General features: G+C 42.5%; 1 protein-coding gene across 1 annotated transcript in view; it reads right to left on the reverse strand.

Moving 5' to 3' along the window:
- The window catches only part of PAK5 (p21 (RAC1) activated kinase 5), a 40,161-nt gene extending 34,091 nt beyond the window's left edge, over positions 1-6,070 (reverse strand). The window contains exon 1 of the mRNA XM_026052919.1: positions 5,861-6,070. Within this exon, the coding sequence (XP_025908704.1) occupies positions 5,861-6,064 (204 nt within the window). The 5' untranslated portion in view covers positions 6,065-6,070. The remainder of the gene's footprint in view (positions 1-5,860) is intronic.
- Positions 6,071-20,621: the final 14,551 nt, after the last annotated feature.

Raw genomic sequence — 20,621 nt, forward strand, 5'->3', positions numbered from 1 at the left:
TCGAATACATTCCAGTTTAACAACCAATGTACAGAGTGCAGATGCAAATRTGCCTAGGCTTACATGAAGGTAGGAAAGAAGGAATAGATTAGAAAAATCTAGGTTGGGAGGGAACTCTGGAGGTCACCTAGTCCTACCTCCTGCTCAAAGCAGGGATAACTTCCAAGGAATGTTTGGGTTGCTCAGGGCCTTGCTTGCCCATCAGGTTTCGGCATCTCCAAGGGCAGAGGTTGTGYAGCCTCTCCGGGCTCCTGTCCCACCGCTGAACCACTGTCTTTCCCTACCAATTCTGAGTTCCTCTGTGCAACCCGTGGGCTCTCAACCTTCTGCTGAGCACCTCTGCCTCCTCCGCAGCCCCCKGAGCTTGGCGTGGCCAAGTTAAGCCACATGCAGGGACGGGAGCTCCCGCTGGGACACCCCCACTGCACACTTGCCTTCGCCTGTTCTCCCTTCCCTTTCCTCATTTGGAAGGAGCAGCAAGTGGGGAAGGTCAGGGCTTTTAGCTAAGGTGCCCTGGCAAAACGTGGGAATGCAACGCACCAGTTGTTGGGCATGAATTATGAAGCGTGTGGTTGCAAAGAGGGCCCACGAGATGTCAGCAGCTTCCCAAGTCCTGTGCTAAGGCTGCAGATACTCGGCTCAGGAGCATCCGTGGAGGATGGGAGCCCATCCAGGGACAGCCTGGGAAGAGCAGAAGGGGAAAGCACCAAGKGTCTGCAGAGAGAAATAGAGAGGCMGCATTCGAAGGGATGGAAATGAGACAGGCATTAAGGACAAGACAGGCATTAAGAGCAGACACTGACATAACCCTCCTTTGCCATTTGATTTCTGTTCAAAATGGGCACGGGAAAGTTCTGGAGTAGCCTCCTGGAATTGGTTCTCTTGATTTTAGTGTTTAAAACTCAAATTAGGCCCCTGGCGTCACAGCAGAGGCCTGTGTGGGAGCACTGGGGTGAATGTTTGAGAGACAACAGCAAAGAAAACTAAAACTGCAGATAAGACAAACCGCATAGATGAGGCCTCTGAAACACGAGGATGGGAGACAGGTCAGTGCCACCACGGTCAGTCCCGTTCAGAAACTCAGAGCAGGAAAGCTCACACATGCCACAGCCCCCCCTGAACAACTGACCCCAGTAGAGCACATGGGCCACTGCCACCACGGGCAGCCCGGGGTATTTTGGTGAACGGATGCAAAGCACTTGCTCTCTCCAGTTTCAACGTGGCTCACACCAACACGGCACAGCACAGCTACTTCCCCTTGGCCAGCAGCACAGCACCCAYGTCATGCCCATGATCTTGCCGTGCCTTTGCTGGCTGCCAACCACCTCCAGAACAGCTGAATAACCCCTCTGCGTTGCCACGTCTTGGTTGTTCACATGAGTTATCTCAGTAYGGGAGATACCGAGAGGCAGGTACATCAGGAAATGCATGGAATTACACTGCAGGACCACAACGGGCCCTATCACTGATAGGGCATGGGAGCAGGACACAGGGCATTTTTTCTTCATCAGCTTGCACAGCAGTGACAAAGAGCCCACAACRTGTTCCTAACGGAACATGATATTCTTGAAGGGGGAAAGACCAGAAGAATTAGCCTCCAAGTATGTGCTAAGAGAACATAAAAGAGTATGTGCTAGTATGTACAAGACATACTAGACATAAAAGAGTATGTACAAGTATGTGCTAAGAGAACATAAAAAAAAAGGGGAGAAAATATATGGGAAACTTCATTAAAGCAAGCAAAATAGAAATATAAATAATTGCCTGATACAATGCCAACACTAGATCTCACCTTTGGTTAGAGATATAAATGGATATAATACCAGGATAAGGTCCCATCATCTCCTTCTTTGCATTAGTGGCACCAGGAAACACAAGGAGGGTGTTTTAACGGTTCAGTGTTGTCCTGCCTTCACCAACATCAGTGAACATTCACAAATATCTTAGTAAAGCACCTTTACAAAGCCAACACTATGCTCTTAAGGAAAATCAACATGTTCTGGTGTTTGGGTTTTTTTTTTTTTTAATACTTTGTGTAGAGTAGAGAAATTATAAAGAAGTGACAGGATTTTGCTGCCTAATTAGTGTTTGTTTGCCTAGTTATTGATTTAGAGGCCTTTCAAAATCAAAAGGTGGCAGCCAATTGTACAGAATGATGGCAACGGATTGACCAAATAATTTGTTCTTTCTTATRATGGAGGAAAGCCCAAGCATATTGGATGCTGGAGAAAAATACACAAAAAATGAATCCCAGGTATGCAGAGAATAAAAAGGGCTGATGCACGTGGACTAAAAGTAGGACCTGAGAGTTCATGGAATCTATCTTGAGTGCAGGAAGACAGGAGTGATTCCCATTTTTCATGCAGGAAAGTTTTCAGTGGAAAAAGACAGCCTTTTTTTCAAAACCAGCAGAAACTCATCCAGACAGCACTGTCACTTGTACTCTTTGTGCTATTTTCTGCCATGTTTTACTGACTCATGTTAGAATTTGAGATATACAAAACTTCATTGGTACCCAGGTCATCCACACTGGGGATGGGAATTCATTATGGTCTTTCCTTGTGTTTGAAGTGCAGGAATTTTGGCAGTCAGTTCAGGTTTGTAGGCAACCCTGCTAATTATTATCAGCATGCCCCTGTGGTGCCACCCTCGTGCAAAAGGTCCATAACCCTCTGGTCTCTGGAAGGCAGAGGCAGCACCATGAACCTCCCTGATGGACAGGGCACCCCAGGGTCCTCCTCAGTCTTTCCCTTCCTTTCCTTAGGCTTTGGATGAAGCCCAAAGCAAAGAGAATCCATTCTGTCCCCAAACCCAACAAAACACTCCGTTAACCTTGACTCCAGAACCTGCACGATTGCTTAGCCTCAAACCACCAGCACGAACACTTCTACCTCACACTGTGAGTATTGACTATTGACTATTGACTAAGTAATTAAAAACAAAGCAAGTTTAGAAACCCAGAACTGCAAAGCACAGAGCTGCCACAAGGGCTAACTCTGCACTAATGCCTCAGGTTGCCTTCATAGGGTGACTCAGAACTCAATTATGAACCTGTTTCTGCTACACCTCAGTGCATTTACAAGTATGCTAATTAAACTGTATTAACTGCTGTGTGGAAAATAAAGTAATAACCATAAAAAAGTAAAGACCATCATGAGCTTGGAGTCTTTGATTTCTATCATCACCGGCTGCAAGGGCACTTTAAATCTTTGGTTCTCACCAAAATTATAAGATCCTAAGCATCTAAGTCACTTTCTAACAGAGCTAAATAAGTAAATGCATGTGCACATTTGCAAAAACTAATCTGAATAAAGTGTTTATCCTGAATTACTTTAACACTGCTTTCAGTTTTAAGGTGGTCACAACCTCATTTAACTCCATAACTTAAGATGCACCAAAACAAGGCAGGTTAATTTTTAATGAATACACACTATAATGATTTCTTACAAAGTTAAGAGCAAATTCTCAGATTACAGTCAGAATCACAAATTAGAGAATATAGGTGCATTAAAACTAACTAGTATTAAAACTATCTTTTTTTCCCCCATCCCCAGGATTATAATGGAGGCCTATTTCAATAGGCTATAATAAAGAGAGAGAAAGTAACTGGAGGGTGAAGGCACAACACTCTGAATCCTGCAGTCTTAATCACATTTGCTCATCACACCTTTAGAGTGGAATTAACTGGAATGCCATTAAGCTGCTTCAAAAGCCCCATCGTTTGTCCTGTCTGACTAAGGCTCCTGCAGGTCCCTATGGGGAAGGTCCTGCAGGAGCTGCCACCTGGGAGAACGCGACAGGGTCTCAGCGCTGAGACACGGGCACAGCTTGTGTTCAAAAGCGCACTCCCAATCCCAGCTAAAACACCACGGCAGATGCATCCTCATTAAAACAACTGCTTAGGATACACAGACAGACGAGCAAGACCATACAGTTTCTTAGGAATTACTGACAGTGATTTTTTTTCTGCCGTGAAATGCTCACTTATTCACTKCAGGCTTGATCCTCCCCACACTCGGAGCAGACTGCTTCACTATGAAGATACACACGAACCACCATATGCATATGTACATTTGTAGGCTCAGACACAGATTTATATTGCCTAAGGGGTGTTGATAAAGCTAATATATTTTAAAGTATTTTATGCTTAGAGATTTATGGCTTCAGAATTGCAGAAAAGAGACGGTACTGCCATGAGATAATAAAATGAGTTTTTCATCTTTAAAACATCTTTATTCACTCACGTCAAAATACCCAGGGATATTTTGGTGCTAAAAAGGGCTGTGGAATAGACTTGCTTTTCTCTGCTAGTAGGCAAAGGTTTGCCTCCTTTTTCCCCTCATTATCCTGGGCATCTATTATAAAGTAAAATATTCTATCACAGCAAAAAAATCAAGACTTCTCTTTTATCCTCCTTGTCTTGTAGCAATGCCTGGAAATCCTGATCAGTAAATGATGAGCATTATTCAGGAGGAAGCAGCAAATGCAAATGAAGCAAAGAGCATTTATCAAATACAAATACAGGGTCTGTGCTCTCAGGATTATCTGATTTTTCCTTGAGGGAAAAGAAATCCACATGAATTTGCAATCCTAAATTTATTTTTCAGTTTAATGAGAGTGAGAGGCAAAGTATGAGTAAGCTCTGTATAGTGAGCAGAGTATACAGCAACTACCAGCATGGCAGGTGTGATTTACTGGGACAGTGGATGTAGAGTCATAGAAACATTGCTGGGAAGGGAATCCTGGATGCCAACTAGTTCAGGCTGTGCTTGGAGCAGGACTACTGGTAACACTAAACCTGGTCAGATTTGTCCATCTGAATCTTGAACCTCCAAGGATGGGGACCCCACAGCTGCAATGGTACCTGTTCCGACAGTTCTAGCAGCCTTGTGATGCCTTCTTTTATTATTATTTTCAGGTATCTAATCTGGATCACATCAGAACCTGAAGCCATTTCCTCTTTTTCACTATTTGTTCACGTACTATCAGCATGCACAAGTTCCCTGAAGGTGCACTCTGTTATTGATGAAGGCTCTAATGATGCTGGCCCCACTACTGATGCGGGTGCTCTGCCCATCAGTAGCTGCTGATGGGTGTTGAGCCATGGGGTGCCACCACTCGAGCCCAGCAGTCCAGTCAGCTTCTGCCTCCCCCAACACGTTGTACGTGCAGGCAACAAACACCTTCAATAGACTGACCTGCTCTCATCCCACTAACTCATCTTCCCTCAACCTGTTCTCAAGGCCAGGCTCTTATTAGAGCTGCTATAGCCATTCTCTTCTACTTTTTATTTTTGTCAGCGTACTTTTCCCTCCCTCCTCTGCTCCAAACTGCCTTTGCCTAAAGCATTATTCTTAAATTAATTATCACGGAGCTTTATACTGCAGAAGAGTATTGTCCTAGACCTTCAAAGGGACTTGTGGCTTTACTTCTATAGCCCGAGAACACACCAAAGCACTGCCCTTAGCAGCCCTAACACCATCATGCATGCTCTTCTGGGACTTTTTTAGARGTTTAATGAATATAATAGTTTTTCCTTTCAATCCCAGTATTAAATATTTGCATTTGCAGTTCTATCCAAGACTCTGGCACAAACAGATATGGGGAAACCGTGTGGCAAACAGTGGCCCAGACTCTGAGGCTTACAACCACGAGTTGTTCTGTCTGTGTCATATGACAAAAATATCACCGAGCCTCAAGCCAGAAATCACCATCCACCCATCTGCTGCCATGTACAGCGATMAAGTACAACCTTTGCCTCACTTTGGAGGGCACAGAAGCATTTCTCCTACGAAGCCAAAGGCACTTAAGGCTGTCCTAGGAAATTCAAAGGAGACAAGAAGCAAAGACTGTACGGTACCTTCATAGGAGCGAGCTGGATGGGAGTGATACATGAGGGGTCCACCATGGGCTTGGGCCTGTTCGCCGTGTCTGCTAGCAAGCTGTGCCACTGCTGAGGTAGTCCAGTGAACTTCTGCTCTCGGTGGTCGAACCCCGTGTGAACCCGATGCTCAAAGTTGGACGGGCCGGAGATTTCAAGCCTTTTCTTTTTTTTTCCGAACATGGTGGAAAAACCTGGAGAAGTCATGAGGAAAGAGGAAAGAAAGGGGGAAAAAAAATCTTTCAGCTTTGTTTCCCTTCATAGCCAGTCTCTCTGCTGTATTGATTATTTCAGCACACACCACTAGCCTAATGCTAGTGAACTAGTGCGTGAACTTTAAACAAACACTCTCTTGGAGGTCTATGGCAGGAAAGCTCTTGTCTGACCTCCTAGCACAGGACCTGAGGTTTTAACTAACCTGCTCTCTATTGTATACATATTCATATTACCTTAAAAAGATAAGGAAATGCTACTATTCCCAATAAAAAAACCCTAGATCTACTTTCTACTCATGTGTGTCCTGAGCTGCTTATGTTGCAGGATACAGTCCACCGAAGTTCATAGCCCTGAGCTTTCTGTACCTGCTGCAGCAACATAAAGTTCTGCTGAGGTACAAGAGCTGGATTATCCATATCTTAACATGGTGGGAGAGCAAACACATGAAGAACTTGCAATTTAAAACTATACACCAGATCTTGGTGCAAAGACAGTTCATCCCAGCTGAGAATCTAGTCCTTACATATTCATATTTAGGTTTCACTTTGCAGAAATGAAAGGAGGATTTACTAATATTTCATATAAGTGAAACAAAATGCTAACAGAGCTTGCATCTAATTCCACCCTGTCCTAAGTCCTTTCATCCTTTTGTGTAAAGGGTTCTGCTTACCCATGGCATCAGCTCATACAATAATCACGCTGACACGGTGCAACTTGTCTTTTTGAGAGAAATGATTTGCTGTGAGAAGTGAGTCATGCTTTGAGTACCAACAGCGAGCCAGGRCTGCCTCCCCCAGCAAAGCATGAAGCACAACAGCACTGCAGGGCAGAGGGAGAATCAGCCGCATGGAAGGCTCCTGGTTTGATGCCCTTTGGCAGGTGCCTCTTGCTGGCTCCTGGCTAGCAAATTCAGGTGGCTTCAGTGACAGCAGTGACCCTGCTCGCTTTGAAAGGTGATAGCCCCTTTGTGAGGAGAATTTATCTAGTYCTTGTTCAGGCTGTGCAGAAACCCCTATCACTGACTGTTGGAGTACCCTGATGTGTGCAGGTTGGTGGGTCCCTGGAGACCCGTGTGCCCTTCCCAGCTTATGTCCCACCAGCAGATGTCTAGTTGGATCTAGCCACCCAGAGAAGATATCCTTTACAGCACTGTCGCTGCCTTACCCGGCAGAGAGGGTTGTTTTGGTTGACTCTCTTAGYCACTACACACTGAAAAGAGTGGAGATTGTTTAAACTACTCAATTTATTCTCAACCTACTGTTACCATCCTAGGAGGGCTTAACTGTAGCTATCTCTAATGAAGGAAATTCTCCTTCATTATGAAATGAATACTTGCTGTATTGAAAATTCAGAAGCTTTTGCAACCAGGTCACCACCTGGCACCAGCCCTATAAGCTGAGGGCTCAGCTGAGTGCAGGTTTGTATTGAAGGGTGGAGTATAGGAAATAGCCAATACTTCTGCCATTTGGATTAATCCTTAGATGTGGAAGCAGCAAAGTAGAGCCTAATAGTTTTTCCTAAGCAAGCCCAGAATTCACATTTTCTAAGTACTCCAGAAACCTACTGCCTGAGGAAAGGAGAAATTCCTGGACACCTGGAGAAAGAGGTTCTGCTGATTTTCCATGAAATACTTCCCTGTCCTGGAAAAATCTTGTYGGTTTGCTTTCTGTTATCTTAAAACAGCCCTCCATCTTTATCTCCTCGTCATTTCAAGTCAGACTTAGCAAGTCCTACAGCAACAAGAACAGAAGCATCTGACTGAAACAGCTGGGCAGGGAGGTCAGCAGTTCTATAAAATAGATGTATATCCCAAGAGACACTTAGCTGTAAAGATGCCAATCTATCTTTTTTTGATTCTGGAGGTGCAACTGTTGGAGACGAGAAGCGCGGTGAAGAAAAGGAGGTCACATTTCTGCATAAGAGAGGGATCAAAATCAGATATTTATTCAATTCTCCTTCCATTCATCAGTTTATTTAAAGTTAACATCCATTATTTGGAAGTTGATCCTTGACTGCTTAATAACTTCCCACTATTTATTTGCAGACAACTGCCCCCCATGGGTATGTTTCTTTGGGTAGAGCAGACCTGCCTGTGCTAAGCTTTCTCTAAAGGTGTTATTTTTTAAACCTCTCTGTTTTTGTTCCCCATCTCCAAACTCTCCCCAGTTTCTACCCTGTTGCCCCTCTCTTTTTCAACAGCACATCAGTACCTCAGGGTTTCACAGTGCTCAACCAGCCTGCTGCCACCAGTCTCTATCTGCTCTCTGTCAGGCTCTACGAAACCAGGATCCCAATTCTAGGAGCAGAATTGTTTCCAGCCTAACCTAAAGATTTCATCTTTGGTCTCGGTTCAAAGACTGTTCATAGGACTTGACCAGAAGCAGCCTACAGTTTTGTTAGTAGTTGGCACTTGACATTCATCAGCTGGGCTCCACAACTCACAGACAGCTTCAGATCAATAGCAGTGCATTGATTTCATTTACCTTCTGGGATTTGAATCTATAAGGCGTATTGSAGTCACATTTTAAACCATCAGTTCTTCTAATGTACTTCTTTATATAATCAATGCTGGTATTTGCATGGTTCCAAAACAGCATGTAGGCCTTAGCACAACTGTTGGAGGCTTWAAGCTCTGCAGAGCCCCAAAAGACACTAGATGAAACCACACAGGCTGCAATACAGCACCATCACCATTTCATTTTAATGTAGAGCAAATTAATTCAACGAGGCATTACTCTATCTTGGTTTTAAATTGCTTTTTATTAAAGTGTTCTCTTTTGTTAAATCCTACTGCAGCTAGAAGTAAATGTGAAATCTGGCCCAGTGGTAGCTATCAGCGAGCAGCACTTCTGCTTTCTCAGGAGAGTATTTTGGTCTTGATTCTGATGCCAAGGCCACGCTCTCACAACGGGGAGATGTGTTTGAAATACAGGCAAATGGGACTTGCCTTCCCTTCAGACTGCARCTCGTGCTTAGACCAGCTTAAATCGACTGTGAACTGGGGAGATGGAGGCACCGGCACATCCTATTCCAAAGGATGGACTCACTCCCCTACAAGGACCCAACTCAGCCATGTGCTGAGGGCACAGGTGACATGCAGGGGGTGGAGAACAGCTTCTCTGGGCCTCCTGGCTGCGACCCGTGGCTGAGGAAACCCAGCCAGCTCGGAGGGATGTGAATAATAAATGCCGTATACTGCCTTTACACTCCACCTGCCAGCAAGGTCTCTCCATTTCACTGAAAAGCAACACTGACTTTCCCTTACCATGGTTTCTTTAAATTACTACAATTAATATACACAATAATTCTAAGGAAATTTCATTTCCCTGACTTTGCTCAAGGCCTAGCGCRTTCTGTGCAACTGTAGGCATAGATACGACATGTTATAATATCTCACATGCATATGTTTTTATTTTGCTGAAAGCAAACATTTTGCTGGATTTATGTTATGCTCAACTTGGGGGTTGTGAACAGAAGGTTAAGCAACAATTAAAGCTGGGACTGCAGCTGTGCATGCTCTGTACACACGYGGATCCTGGGCAACAAGCAGCCTCTGCTGGGTGGATGGATACCACYCCACAGCACAGGTTTTCAGGAGAAGGGTTACAGCTGCAGCTCCCAGAAACTCAACAAAYAATCTGAAACACTCTGTTTTCCTGGCTATGAAATCCCAGGCATGTTTGCACCAGTACGAAATAATGCCTGACGTACAAGCAATAGCCGTGTGCCCATACTGGAATAATTCAATGTACATAGCCTTATCACAACCTTAAAAAAGAAGGAATGATCTATGCTTTTTGTCATACTCCTTCTGACACTTACTTAATCAAATGCAGAAAATAGAAAACATTTTTGAAGAATAAATGAGAAAACTCACCAAGGCCTATAAAAAAATRATTTGAGGAATAAGAGGTAACTACACACCAACTGCTGAAGACAATGATTGACTTCCTCAATCACCCAGGATGATGGAGATAACATGTGCAAGGCCAATGTGGCAAAACTCCCATCAGGAGCACAAAATGCCTCCCATTTCCAAACCAAAATGCCTCCTATTACTAAAGAAGTTATCTCAGGTGCCCATCCATGTTCTGTCACACAAAGTGCAAGCCTTTTGCTGCTGTGGCAGAGCACTGCATTAGTTCTTGACAACAGGAAAACGTCCTGCTGACGGTCGGGCAATCACTTCCACTTAGCARCAGCAAAGGGAGGAAAGGGACTGCACAGGGCTGCCTCTGAGGCATGACCATCTTCTGCTATTCCTCTCCATGTTGGACTGCTCATGGTTAATCTAATTATTCCTGACAGCATCCAGCACAGTCATGAGCAAGCCAGTTCTCTTGGCAAATGCCATGTTTATATCCGGCACCTCCTGTGCTCACCCCTACAGAAAGAGAGGAAATGAGAGCTGTCATATTCCTAATTTGTTGCTATTTTTGTGGAGATGAACACAACCTGGATACCTGTCCTCTATCCTTTGTTTGCATGTGCTTTGCTAATGAATAATCCAGACGATTTTAGTCTGGTACAAGGTGATACATGATGTAAGAGAGTCTGGTGGAGCCTATTCTAACAACACCTACTACTGGTAGCACTGGCCTTGAAGTAGCTCACTGCTGTAGATACTGTAGATGCTGTAGATGTAGGATATTTCTATAGGAGGGCTTACCTTTATGCTGAAATATACAGTGCATTCATTTTGTGTCTATAAACGGGAATGAGAAGAGGCAGTCCTTCAATTAGAGTAGCCAGAGAGTTTGGTAAGTGGGATGTCATAACACCAAAAGCAAATCTATTGTTGTTTTAGAAAAGTTTGGAAAGAAAGTCATATTTGTGCTAAAACTGCTCTGTCGAGTTCCTCTACCYGCAGTCTAATCATGACATAGCAGTCTGGATAAGGCGCTTTTTTTCTTCAAAAGAAATCAGCATTACTGCTACAGGTACAAATATGCCAAAACTTCACTGAAGTTACAATGGAAAAAAACATGATGATGTTTCCTGGARGAAAACACAGCAGTGATGGAGAAAACTTGGCCTTAAGCACTGCCCCTCCTTGTGCTGATGGTCATGAAACCCAAAGTACTACATCTTACCAAGAATAAACCATCCAGATAAACCCATGAGCGATAAACTGTATCTCGTCCTTTGTTCTAGAGACAAGCAAGATACCCGAATTTCCATCACTGGACATCTGCTCTCCTTTCCCACAGGATCTACAGGCCAAAGTCTCTGYCTGGGTAAACTGGTGGAAGTTCCTGGAAGCCACTGGTGCTGCACCAGTAACATGGAAGAGAGGCATGGTTCGCCTCTCCTGAGGAAAGGAAATTTCCTCCTGATGAGGAAAATTTCCAAAAAAAGGCTCCCTGACAAGACATTTGTGCTGCCACTAAGTTCCTCCAGCTTCCAGATCCCCAGCAGCAATGCACAGCATTTCCCCTTCCCAATTGCATTATGAGAGGGCCCTTAAAGCACATATTCTCTCTATGCATGTCGAGCACTGCGTATTTTGGGGCACTCACATGACCTTSTTTCAGAAGCTCTATCATTGTGGCTTGGGGCTCACAGGCCCTTGGAGGCCAAGGGGTGGCACGTTAGGGCCTGAGGGCAAACACCTTCAACAGGTTAATGCTTCTTCATAAGACTTTAAAAAAAAAAAAAAAAAAAAAAAAAAAAAAGAAAAAGCTGCTCCATAACATGACAGCCTTTGCATTTTTGAGGTTTYCTTGGGGTGAAGAGCAAGAGCAGAGCTCCCTGCAGCAGGTGCCAGAGCAGAGCTGAGGCTCTGAGCGAACCAGGAGGCGTGAGCGTTGCCTCTTGCTTGCTGCTCTTCCTACTAAACCACATTACATGCTAATCTGCACACTTCAGCAGTGAGAGCTGTGCCAGACTTTCTATGCACAAACATGTTCGGATCTGCTGAAGACCAAAGCGCAAAGGGCTCCCACATTGGTCCAAATTTCCTGCATGACCTCCAGCAAGAGGTTGGGTCTCCTCAGAGGAATTCAAGGTCCATGGACCCTAGTCAAGGTACCCTGCTGCGAGCAGAAGTCGCCCTGCGTGACACAGAGTGACTCACTCTTGCTTAGAGCAGCCCTTGGTCCCACCAATTTCATCGCATCTCCATGTCCAGATGCTCTCCACGGGGGCTCAAAAGCCTATCTACCAAAACCCAGCCACATATAGCAGTCCTCACATACAGCAAGAAGTCTAGCATTATGGACACAATGCAAAAAACAYAAGTGCATCTGCTACAACGGGAACACAAGAACCCTCCTGAAGACTTACTGAAGTCTTCARCTTACTTCAGGCTACTGAAAATTACCCATGTCCAAAATGTGCACAGAAACACCTGCCTGTGCAAGCTGCTGTAAAGAACAACAAACCCATATGCTTAGGACACAGCTAAAGATTTACAGCAATACATRTCCTACACAAAGTTAAAACCATGTGCAGCTCCTGTCCATGAGTTTTCCCCCTCAGCTTGCTTTGGGAGATGCCAGGTTGCTCTGTTTGCTCAGCCTCACGTGCCCTGACTGCATCCCGTGGCCTTGGCTGGCTCTCTCCCCGCTTTATGCCAAGAATACTCAGAGGGGCTGGCAGAAATGAAAAGTCTGGTTTGTGTACAAAGCCCACGAGAATGGATTTTGCATTTACAGCATGTAAAATCTGAGGTAGTCGAAAAAGGAGAGAGAGAAAAATAAAAAAAAGGATGCCTTGATGGCTTTCAGTACATTTTTTCCCACCCTAAATAATATACTCAATCCTTCAAATGGGAAAAGAGGAGCCTGTTTATTTCTGGAGGACTTACAGAGTGACCATATGCCAGACTCCGCTCCCAGTGAAAAGGTGGATGCCTTTTTTTTCCCCTTCCCAATTGCTGCCTATTTATATTAAAAAGCAGGAGAAGAAGAAAGGTTTATTTTGTCTTGTACAGAGGAATTCCAAGTGCATCTGATGAGAATTAACGATAGCAATTAGCATCTGAAATGACCCAGTGGACTAAAACCCAAGAAAACGACTGCTGAACTCCGACACACATAAAAACATACATTAACCTTATAAAACTAACAACTATAAAGTAAGCCGTGCATTTTTACCCTATAAATTAACTTTTAACAATTGTGTACGACAACTGAAGAACCACGTCCTTTCTCTTCTGATGATGATGATGATGACGACAGTGATTCAGCAGCCTAATGCTGTGTCCTGTTAGTCCAACAAAATTGGTCGTGCCCCTTTGGCAGCACCTAATAGCGGGGAGGCTGCAGGCAGTTCTTATGGAAACCTGTCTGGTTTGCAAGCACGTGGCTGGGTTGTAAATATCCACCCAGGAGGGGGCATTTCTCAGCATCTGTCCCAGCCCAGCGACACGTTTGCTTTTTAACGACCAACAATTAGTTCATTTTCAATTATTAAGCGCACGCCGCATTAAGTTTGACGGGTTTTATTTTTCCTTCTGCAATTCCCTGCGGTTCTTTCCCTGAGTCATCAGCATCAACCCCTTCCAGCACCRCAATGGGCAAGCTATTAGCATCTGAAAATTGGCTTGGTGCTCGCTGCATATTCATCTCTCCCAAGACCAGAGCAGCCACCTGGTACCGGATATATGGATTTCTGCCTTTCCTCTGCTCCAGGGAACAAGGCCAATGCAAACTAAAGCCTGTCTGACATCCACGGTGTCCCCTCGTCCACAGAGCGCCCCTCAGCCGTTTCCAACCCCAAAGCTGGTCACAGCCGTTAAGAACTGGGGCATCACTACAAACACAGACAAACATACACGTTTTGAAAACAGGAGAAGAGTGCTGGAAGATTTCCTTTAATAATTTATTTGTTTTAGTAAATAACAAAAATAGTTCTCTGGAGCACAGGGKCTTCCTCTATTCTCTTGCAGAGCAAACCAAGTGCAATAAAACACCACTGGCTTTGCCGGCTCCCATTCGCGCTCGCTGATTAATCGTAACCTTTCCCAARATGTGATCATAAATGAAAGGGTATGAATTGTGAAGCACAAATTAAATTAACGTGTCAAGCCAGCTTGCATAGCCAGGGCTTTGGATAAATGGAAGCAGGACGAGTGCTCAATCTGGAGAAGAAAGCCAATGTCTGCTTATTGGCTTCTGGTGGCATAAATCACTAAGAAATACTCTGTAAGTGTGAGGGAAAAATTACAGAAGTTCTTCTTTACACTGGCAAAGCTCCCTTCTGCAGAGGGGAAAGACAGGGAAATCTCACCTTGATCCTATATTATATATAAGCCTATATTATATTACATTTTATATATATATATTATATTATATATATAATATTATATATATTGTATTGTATTGTATTGTATTGTATTATACGATATAATATAATATAATATAATATAATATAAGCTTATATTATATATAGAGAGATAATAAATTTATAAATATTACATACATATCCTATATTATTAATATAATAAATATATAAATATTACCTACATATGCTATATTATTGCATAAACGTATATTACCACTGCATTTTCACACAACACGTGCAGAGCTGGGTTGGTGCTGCTAAGTCTCAGGCTTGGCATTCTGGCCAGCAGCTCTCGTCCGCTTGCTTGCCTGCTTTTCTGCACTTTTCTCTCCTTCTCCCTTCATTCGTTTTTAAGGAATGAAAGCCAAGTCTGTGAGCTATGATAAGGGCAGGGAAGAGACCTGCAGAAGAAACTCATTCTGGCCCACTCTATTTCACATTGCTGCAAGGTACATGCAGGTGCACAGACACACATTTGTATACATAAATGTACATAAACACTCAGGTATATATGCAGATATAAGTGAGACATATCTTACATTAAATATCAAAGTGTGTAAAATATGTTAATATTTTATAATATTGTATTAATATTTTTCTAAATTAGGGTGTAGCTGCAGCAATAGCTCCATACTTCTTGTTTCTTTTAAAAAATGCTCTAAGCTTCCTTTAAAAACTCCTCTAAGTTTCTTACTGGGCATCTTTTGCTGGCTGGAATCAGGTGATGATTTTCACTAGCAAAAAAAAAGAAATGCGCGTCTTCCATTTTTAAAAGGAATTGATGTCAAACTTTCTGTTTTCTGTTTGCCAGGCAATTCCTGGGAAAGCAAAGAGGTTTAAATGAGAAGCCTTTAAAAATGCTTGTCTGTTTTTCTGTGAGTAAAACCTACGTAGGTTGCAGGACTTCTCAAGCAGACGATGCTCACTTACAGCTCGGGAGCCCTGTGGCACTCAGCAAGCTGGGCTGGTGGTTGCTCCCTTGTCTTGTGCTTTGCAATTGCTGCCCATWACGAGGGAAGGTGCCTGCAAGAGGAGAGTGCACCGCAGAACTCGGAGTCACCTCAAAGGCCGGCTCCCCTCTTGCCACCACGTGTAGGGCAGATGGGGAACTCATGGAAAACGAAGATCAAAGTAACAGAGAACAAATGTAGGAGTTGGGACAGAGGAGCCATTTGGTTTGACTTTGCAGACAAGATGCTCTAGGTGACTTCTGTTCATCAAGAAGCGCTTCCTGGGCACCCTGTTTTCCCTGAAACCCCGATGCGATCCAACATTTATTTCCATGCAATCAACCGCAACTCAGTGACCACTCTGGGATTTGTGTCCTTAAGGACCACAGGATGCTCTTGGACCTGCATCCCACCAATAACCAAACACGGAGATGAAAAGGGTCCCTTCTCCCTGYCACGTTCCTCCTCCCCACAAGAACAGCAGGGATTTACGTGGAGCCAAATCCTGCTTTTCCTGCTCCTACGCACATAAACAGCATCACTGGTGAAAAATTAATCATTTGTGTCCATAAAGGTTTTTCAGCCTAGCACTATCTATATGAATTCAAAGGAAGTATAGAAATACCATTTTCAAAGCCTGTCCAAATGAGCCTTAGGCACGATAAAAAGCTTAACGGTCAATAGGATTCAACTTAGTTTTATAAATCCCATGGATTTTCTAGGTTAATATATATATATWTTTTAATTTGTTTTCCTTCCTGAAGCATTTAAACTGTTTTAGAATATATATTTTAATCATGGAAAGACCTGCCCTGAGTGACTGATATCTAGCCCACCCCCAATAAGCACATAAATGACATCGTCCCTAAAACCCCTCATTTTTTCTACAGCATTCACCCCAACCTCAGGTCAAATTGGCCTGTTTTTCTGAGTTACCATGACACATAATAAAAATACATTCAAACAATTACAAGCCATCTGGGACTTGCCATTGTCAATGTTTCTCTTCAACCACGCTATACCTTGTTTATGGGGGGAAAATGCCTTCCTTTGCAACACCACAGCATAGTTAAGGTGTCTCTTGATATCTGGCCCATGAGAAACATCTAATAGAAATGCACAAGGGAACAAGATACAGGAAAAAAAAAAYAACAACAAAAGGCAACATATGCTTCTAGAGAAATAGCAAGAGCTGGTACAGAGTGGCCAAACTAGGGTTTATGTTCTCTGGGGAACAACACTCATTCTTCTTATTGAAAGCTACTCTTGTACAAGGACTCATTTGCACATCCTGAGTGACATGTGCTTTCCTAATTTAGAAATCTTGTGATTCCCAGCAGATTTCAACGCTCGGTAATTTTCAACTGAGTAGCTTAAACACACGTATTGTATCCAGTCACTCCCTATTATCTTATACATATGCACACACGTACAGCGAGTGCAGAGATTCTCCTGCAATGAATTAGTCTGCAATAGCTCRGGGTAGATTAAAAGGGAAGAAAAAAAAGAAAAAAAAACAGCCTCTGGATGCAATTCAAACCATTTCTATTCCTAGGAAAGGAAAAGGTTCCAGACTTGCAGAAGCAAATCATCCTTTGGATGCTTGGCTTGAGATTGCTTAATGGTGTTAACTTCTCAAGAAATGCATGAAAACCACAGAGAGGGGGGATTCAATAAAGCACCCAAAAGTGAGTCAACACTAACCTCGAATTCCTTCTGAAATTTAAAAGCAGTTGTAACAGTTTCCTTTATTTGTTATTATTATGTCTATATTATTATATTAGTATTAAATATGGATAAAAATACAATAATTCATATTGTAAAGAATATAGTTGATGACTCTAAAGCAGCTGCTCTTTATTCCTATATTTGAGTTAGGAAAAAAAACTCATGAAATGGAAACACTGTCAAGAATAAAAATGCTGATTTATCTGGAGAGCAGACAGATAACACACCTGGAATGCCTGCAGGATGCATCAAAGGCGACTCCTGAAACCATATTATTTAATTCTGAGCATTAGTATTAGTAAATCTTGASATTTCTATAGGCTGTGATGACTGCAGTGTAAGAAGTGCCTGGATATGAAATCATAACTCAGTCATGAGCAAAGAATGAGAGAAGCCTTTGAAAAGCACTTGGAAATCGGCTCTCATCCATTCTGCACCACGATCCCTTCTCTCTGCATTTTGGGCATCCTTGGTGATAGAAGGCAGCAGAGCTTCAGGAAATAGCTAGGTTGTTTGTCACTCACCTACAGCACAGTAAATGTGGTGCTTGGGCCATCAAATGACTCTTCTACACGTAAAGCTTTAGTTGCATSCCCCTGGAACAGCTTCTTCTCCAATGCTTGCTGGTGGCAGCAGAGACAGCACTGCAAATGATCTGCTGTTTTCACTTTTTCCCCCTATAATTATATATGACTTTTATCAAGAAAAACTGARGAACGTCACAAGCGACCAGGCTTTCAAAGGGACACAGCACCCAGGACAGAGGATCTCTCTCAAAACCAACTTTTGATTGCAGCTGTGGCCCTGTGTTCTTTTGATTGCAGTTCTGCTGGGCCCTGTGTTGTGTATATTCAATCCACAAACATGTAGGTTCAATCTTTCATCTTTCCAGGAGCAAAACAACCTGTTGCACATTATCTCTTCATACTTCTTGTTGTATGTTGTTTTATTTTTACAACAGTATTAGGCTGTGCTGGCTTTTTTTTTTCTTTTTTTCTTTTTTTTTTCCTCCAATCACAACATAATATTCACAATGGTATTTAGCAAGAAGTGGAACAAAAATGCAGTATTTTTAAAGCTTTTTAAAATGCAAACATATCTATAAATTAGCTTACACACAGCAAATGCACAGAAGATTAAAATCACTTCTGTTATTATCACTGTGGATTCATCTTACTATGAGGTTTTGCTCTGTACTGCTGTAATGTGTAACAGAAGGAAAAATAGAAAAATATTTGCATGATCTACAGTGAACTTTATATATACTGTTTTAAGTTTTTATGTCTTAAATATRTGCTTGTCCTTTTCTCACTCTGGAATGCAATGAAAAACATGGTTTGAGAATCAATTCATCTTATCATATCCATTCAAGCTGCTGTCATGCTATACTTGGTTTCCAATAGTAAGATTCAGAACTGATCTCTTGAAGGGCTTTCTAAAGCTTATGSTTTCATCTACCTGCATCATAAAGTTTACTATATTTCATGCAAAATTCTGAAGGTTTATAAAGCAGTGTCCACTTGGATCATCCCCAACCATCCATGATTGTATTGATTAATTCCTCAATCCTTTTCAGAGCTAAAATGAGATTTTGTATTGTACAAATGTCAATTATAAAGTGATAGGTCTCACCTATCTCTTGATTCAACTATGAGACAAACACTTTTAGGAAGAAATTGAGATTATTTATTCMGTGCCTTTCTAACCTATGTGACAGCTCTGGGACCAGCCACCAGACAGCAAACAAGCAACATCATATGACATCAAATTTTATACAGAGATGAATATAAAAATCACATTTTCATCTCTGGATGATTATTTTTTAAAAAATAATATWTWTWTTTWWWAAATAATGCTACTCTTTAATGCTACTCTTTAAAAATAATAATATTTTTTTTTWWAAAAATGCTACTCTTTAATTTTTAAGACCTTTTTAAATGATTACAATAAGAATTATTGTTGACTGTAGTTTGGTTTCAAACAAATGGGGAAGGTTCCTGCATGCAGATGGCCACTTCTGAGATGAGGGGGCAGCACCAAAAGCTGCTCAGATCCCTTCCTTCAGAGGGAAGATGCCCACACACGACTCACTAAACATGTTGCTGGCCCCATCCATATTCTGTCTCAGGAGAGAACGTGTTTTGCCTCACCAGGACAAAGATTTTCACTTGGAATGGTCCCAAAGGACACTTTCCATCTCACCGGGAACAAGGAAGGAGTCTGTCAGCAGACTAGGTGGCCAGATGACTCCCAAAAAGCTTCCCAGAGCTGGAAATAACAAGAGAGGTTGGTTGCCTTACAAGCACCTGCGCAGGCTGGGACAGCTTGGAAATGTTCAGGGAATTCTGTCAAAACGCCAGCTCCGTCTGAGAAGATCCCCCAGATCTGCAGGCAACGCTCCAGCTGAGGCCACTTCACCAAGAAGGTCACACCAGAGCAAGRAGGCTGCGCAAGAAGACAAAATGTTCCCCCTGTATTTCCTGARAGGTCTTATTTATGGCAGAGAGGGAGAGGTTATACCAAAGAGGAGATGAAGAACTCTACCTTTATCTCATAAACCTTATATTTACTTCAAAAAACACTTTTTATATCCCCTGAATGGCGTACACAGCACTGGATAGAATGAGTTGGGAAGAGGCAAACTCGCTAATCGGTGCCTTGGACTGCGGACACTTCTTGAAGGCTCAATAGCAAAAGTACTCCTCCAATTGAAAATACAATCACTTTAAAAAAAAAGAAAACACAAATAAAATGAAAATTGTAAATGTCATCTACGGCTGCATTCCCGGCTTTTCCTAGGGGCTGGTAGGTTTAATAATTCCTTCATTCCACAGAGCACCACGGAAAAACTCCAAACAAAGCTGCTCATGCAACCTGGGAAACAAAAGGGCAGGCAGGGGAAGCGGCTGCAAACGGAGACATTACAGAAATAGCCAAAATTATACAAGGAGGTGGGGACAAGACTAGCACTACATGAAAACGGGATTGTGAAATTTGTTGGCTAAGCTAAGGAATAAGTGTGCAAAAGTTGCTCAATCTCAAATGAAAACTTCTTTTAGCAAAAGCGCGTTTTTATTTATGATCAAATGAAGTGTTTTCTTCAACTGAATCTTCTACATCATTTTCACTCTTTCCTTTTCATAAATACTAAGAAATATGAAAGTAAAAAGATATTTTAAAAATGTTAAAACACAAAAATATCAATTTAGCATTTCCCACAAATTTGAGGGGGATATAATAAATTCTCTGACAGGCTTGGTTTCAGCTGATCTGAAAATTTCCTGTGCTCAAGAGAGGTATCAATCAAGATAACGTGCACTTCAGGGGGCAATAGAACAGTTTCAGAAACAAGATTTTTAAGATGGTCATGACACTCAAGATATTCAAGACACTGCAAATTAATGACAATAAAATCTTCTTTACCATATATTCCTCTGAGTTCTTAACTTGCATGCTGTATGCTCCATGCTGAAAAGCTATTTTATGCTTTTTATTGAGTTTTAAAACTCTTTATTCCAACTGCTTGTCATAACCATCCTTCTGGAGATCCAAATGATTCA

Source organism: Nothoprocta perdicaria, unplaced genomic scaffold, assembly GCF_003342845.1.
Source record: "Nothoprocta perdicaria isolate Ctin4 unplaced genomic scaffold, notPer1 scaffold_93, whole genome shotgun sequence".
NCBI classification, from domain to species: Eukaryota; Metazoa; Chordata; class Aves; order Tinamiformes; family Tinamidae; genus Nothoprocta; species Nothoprocta perdicaria.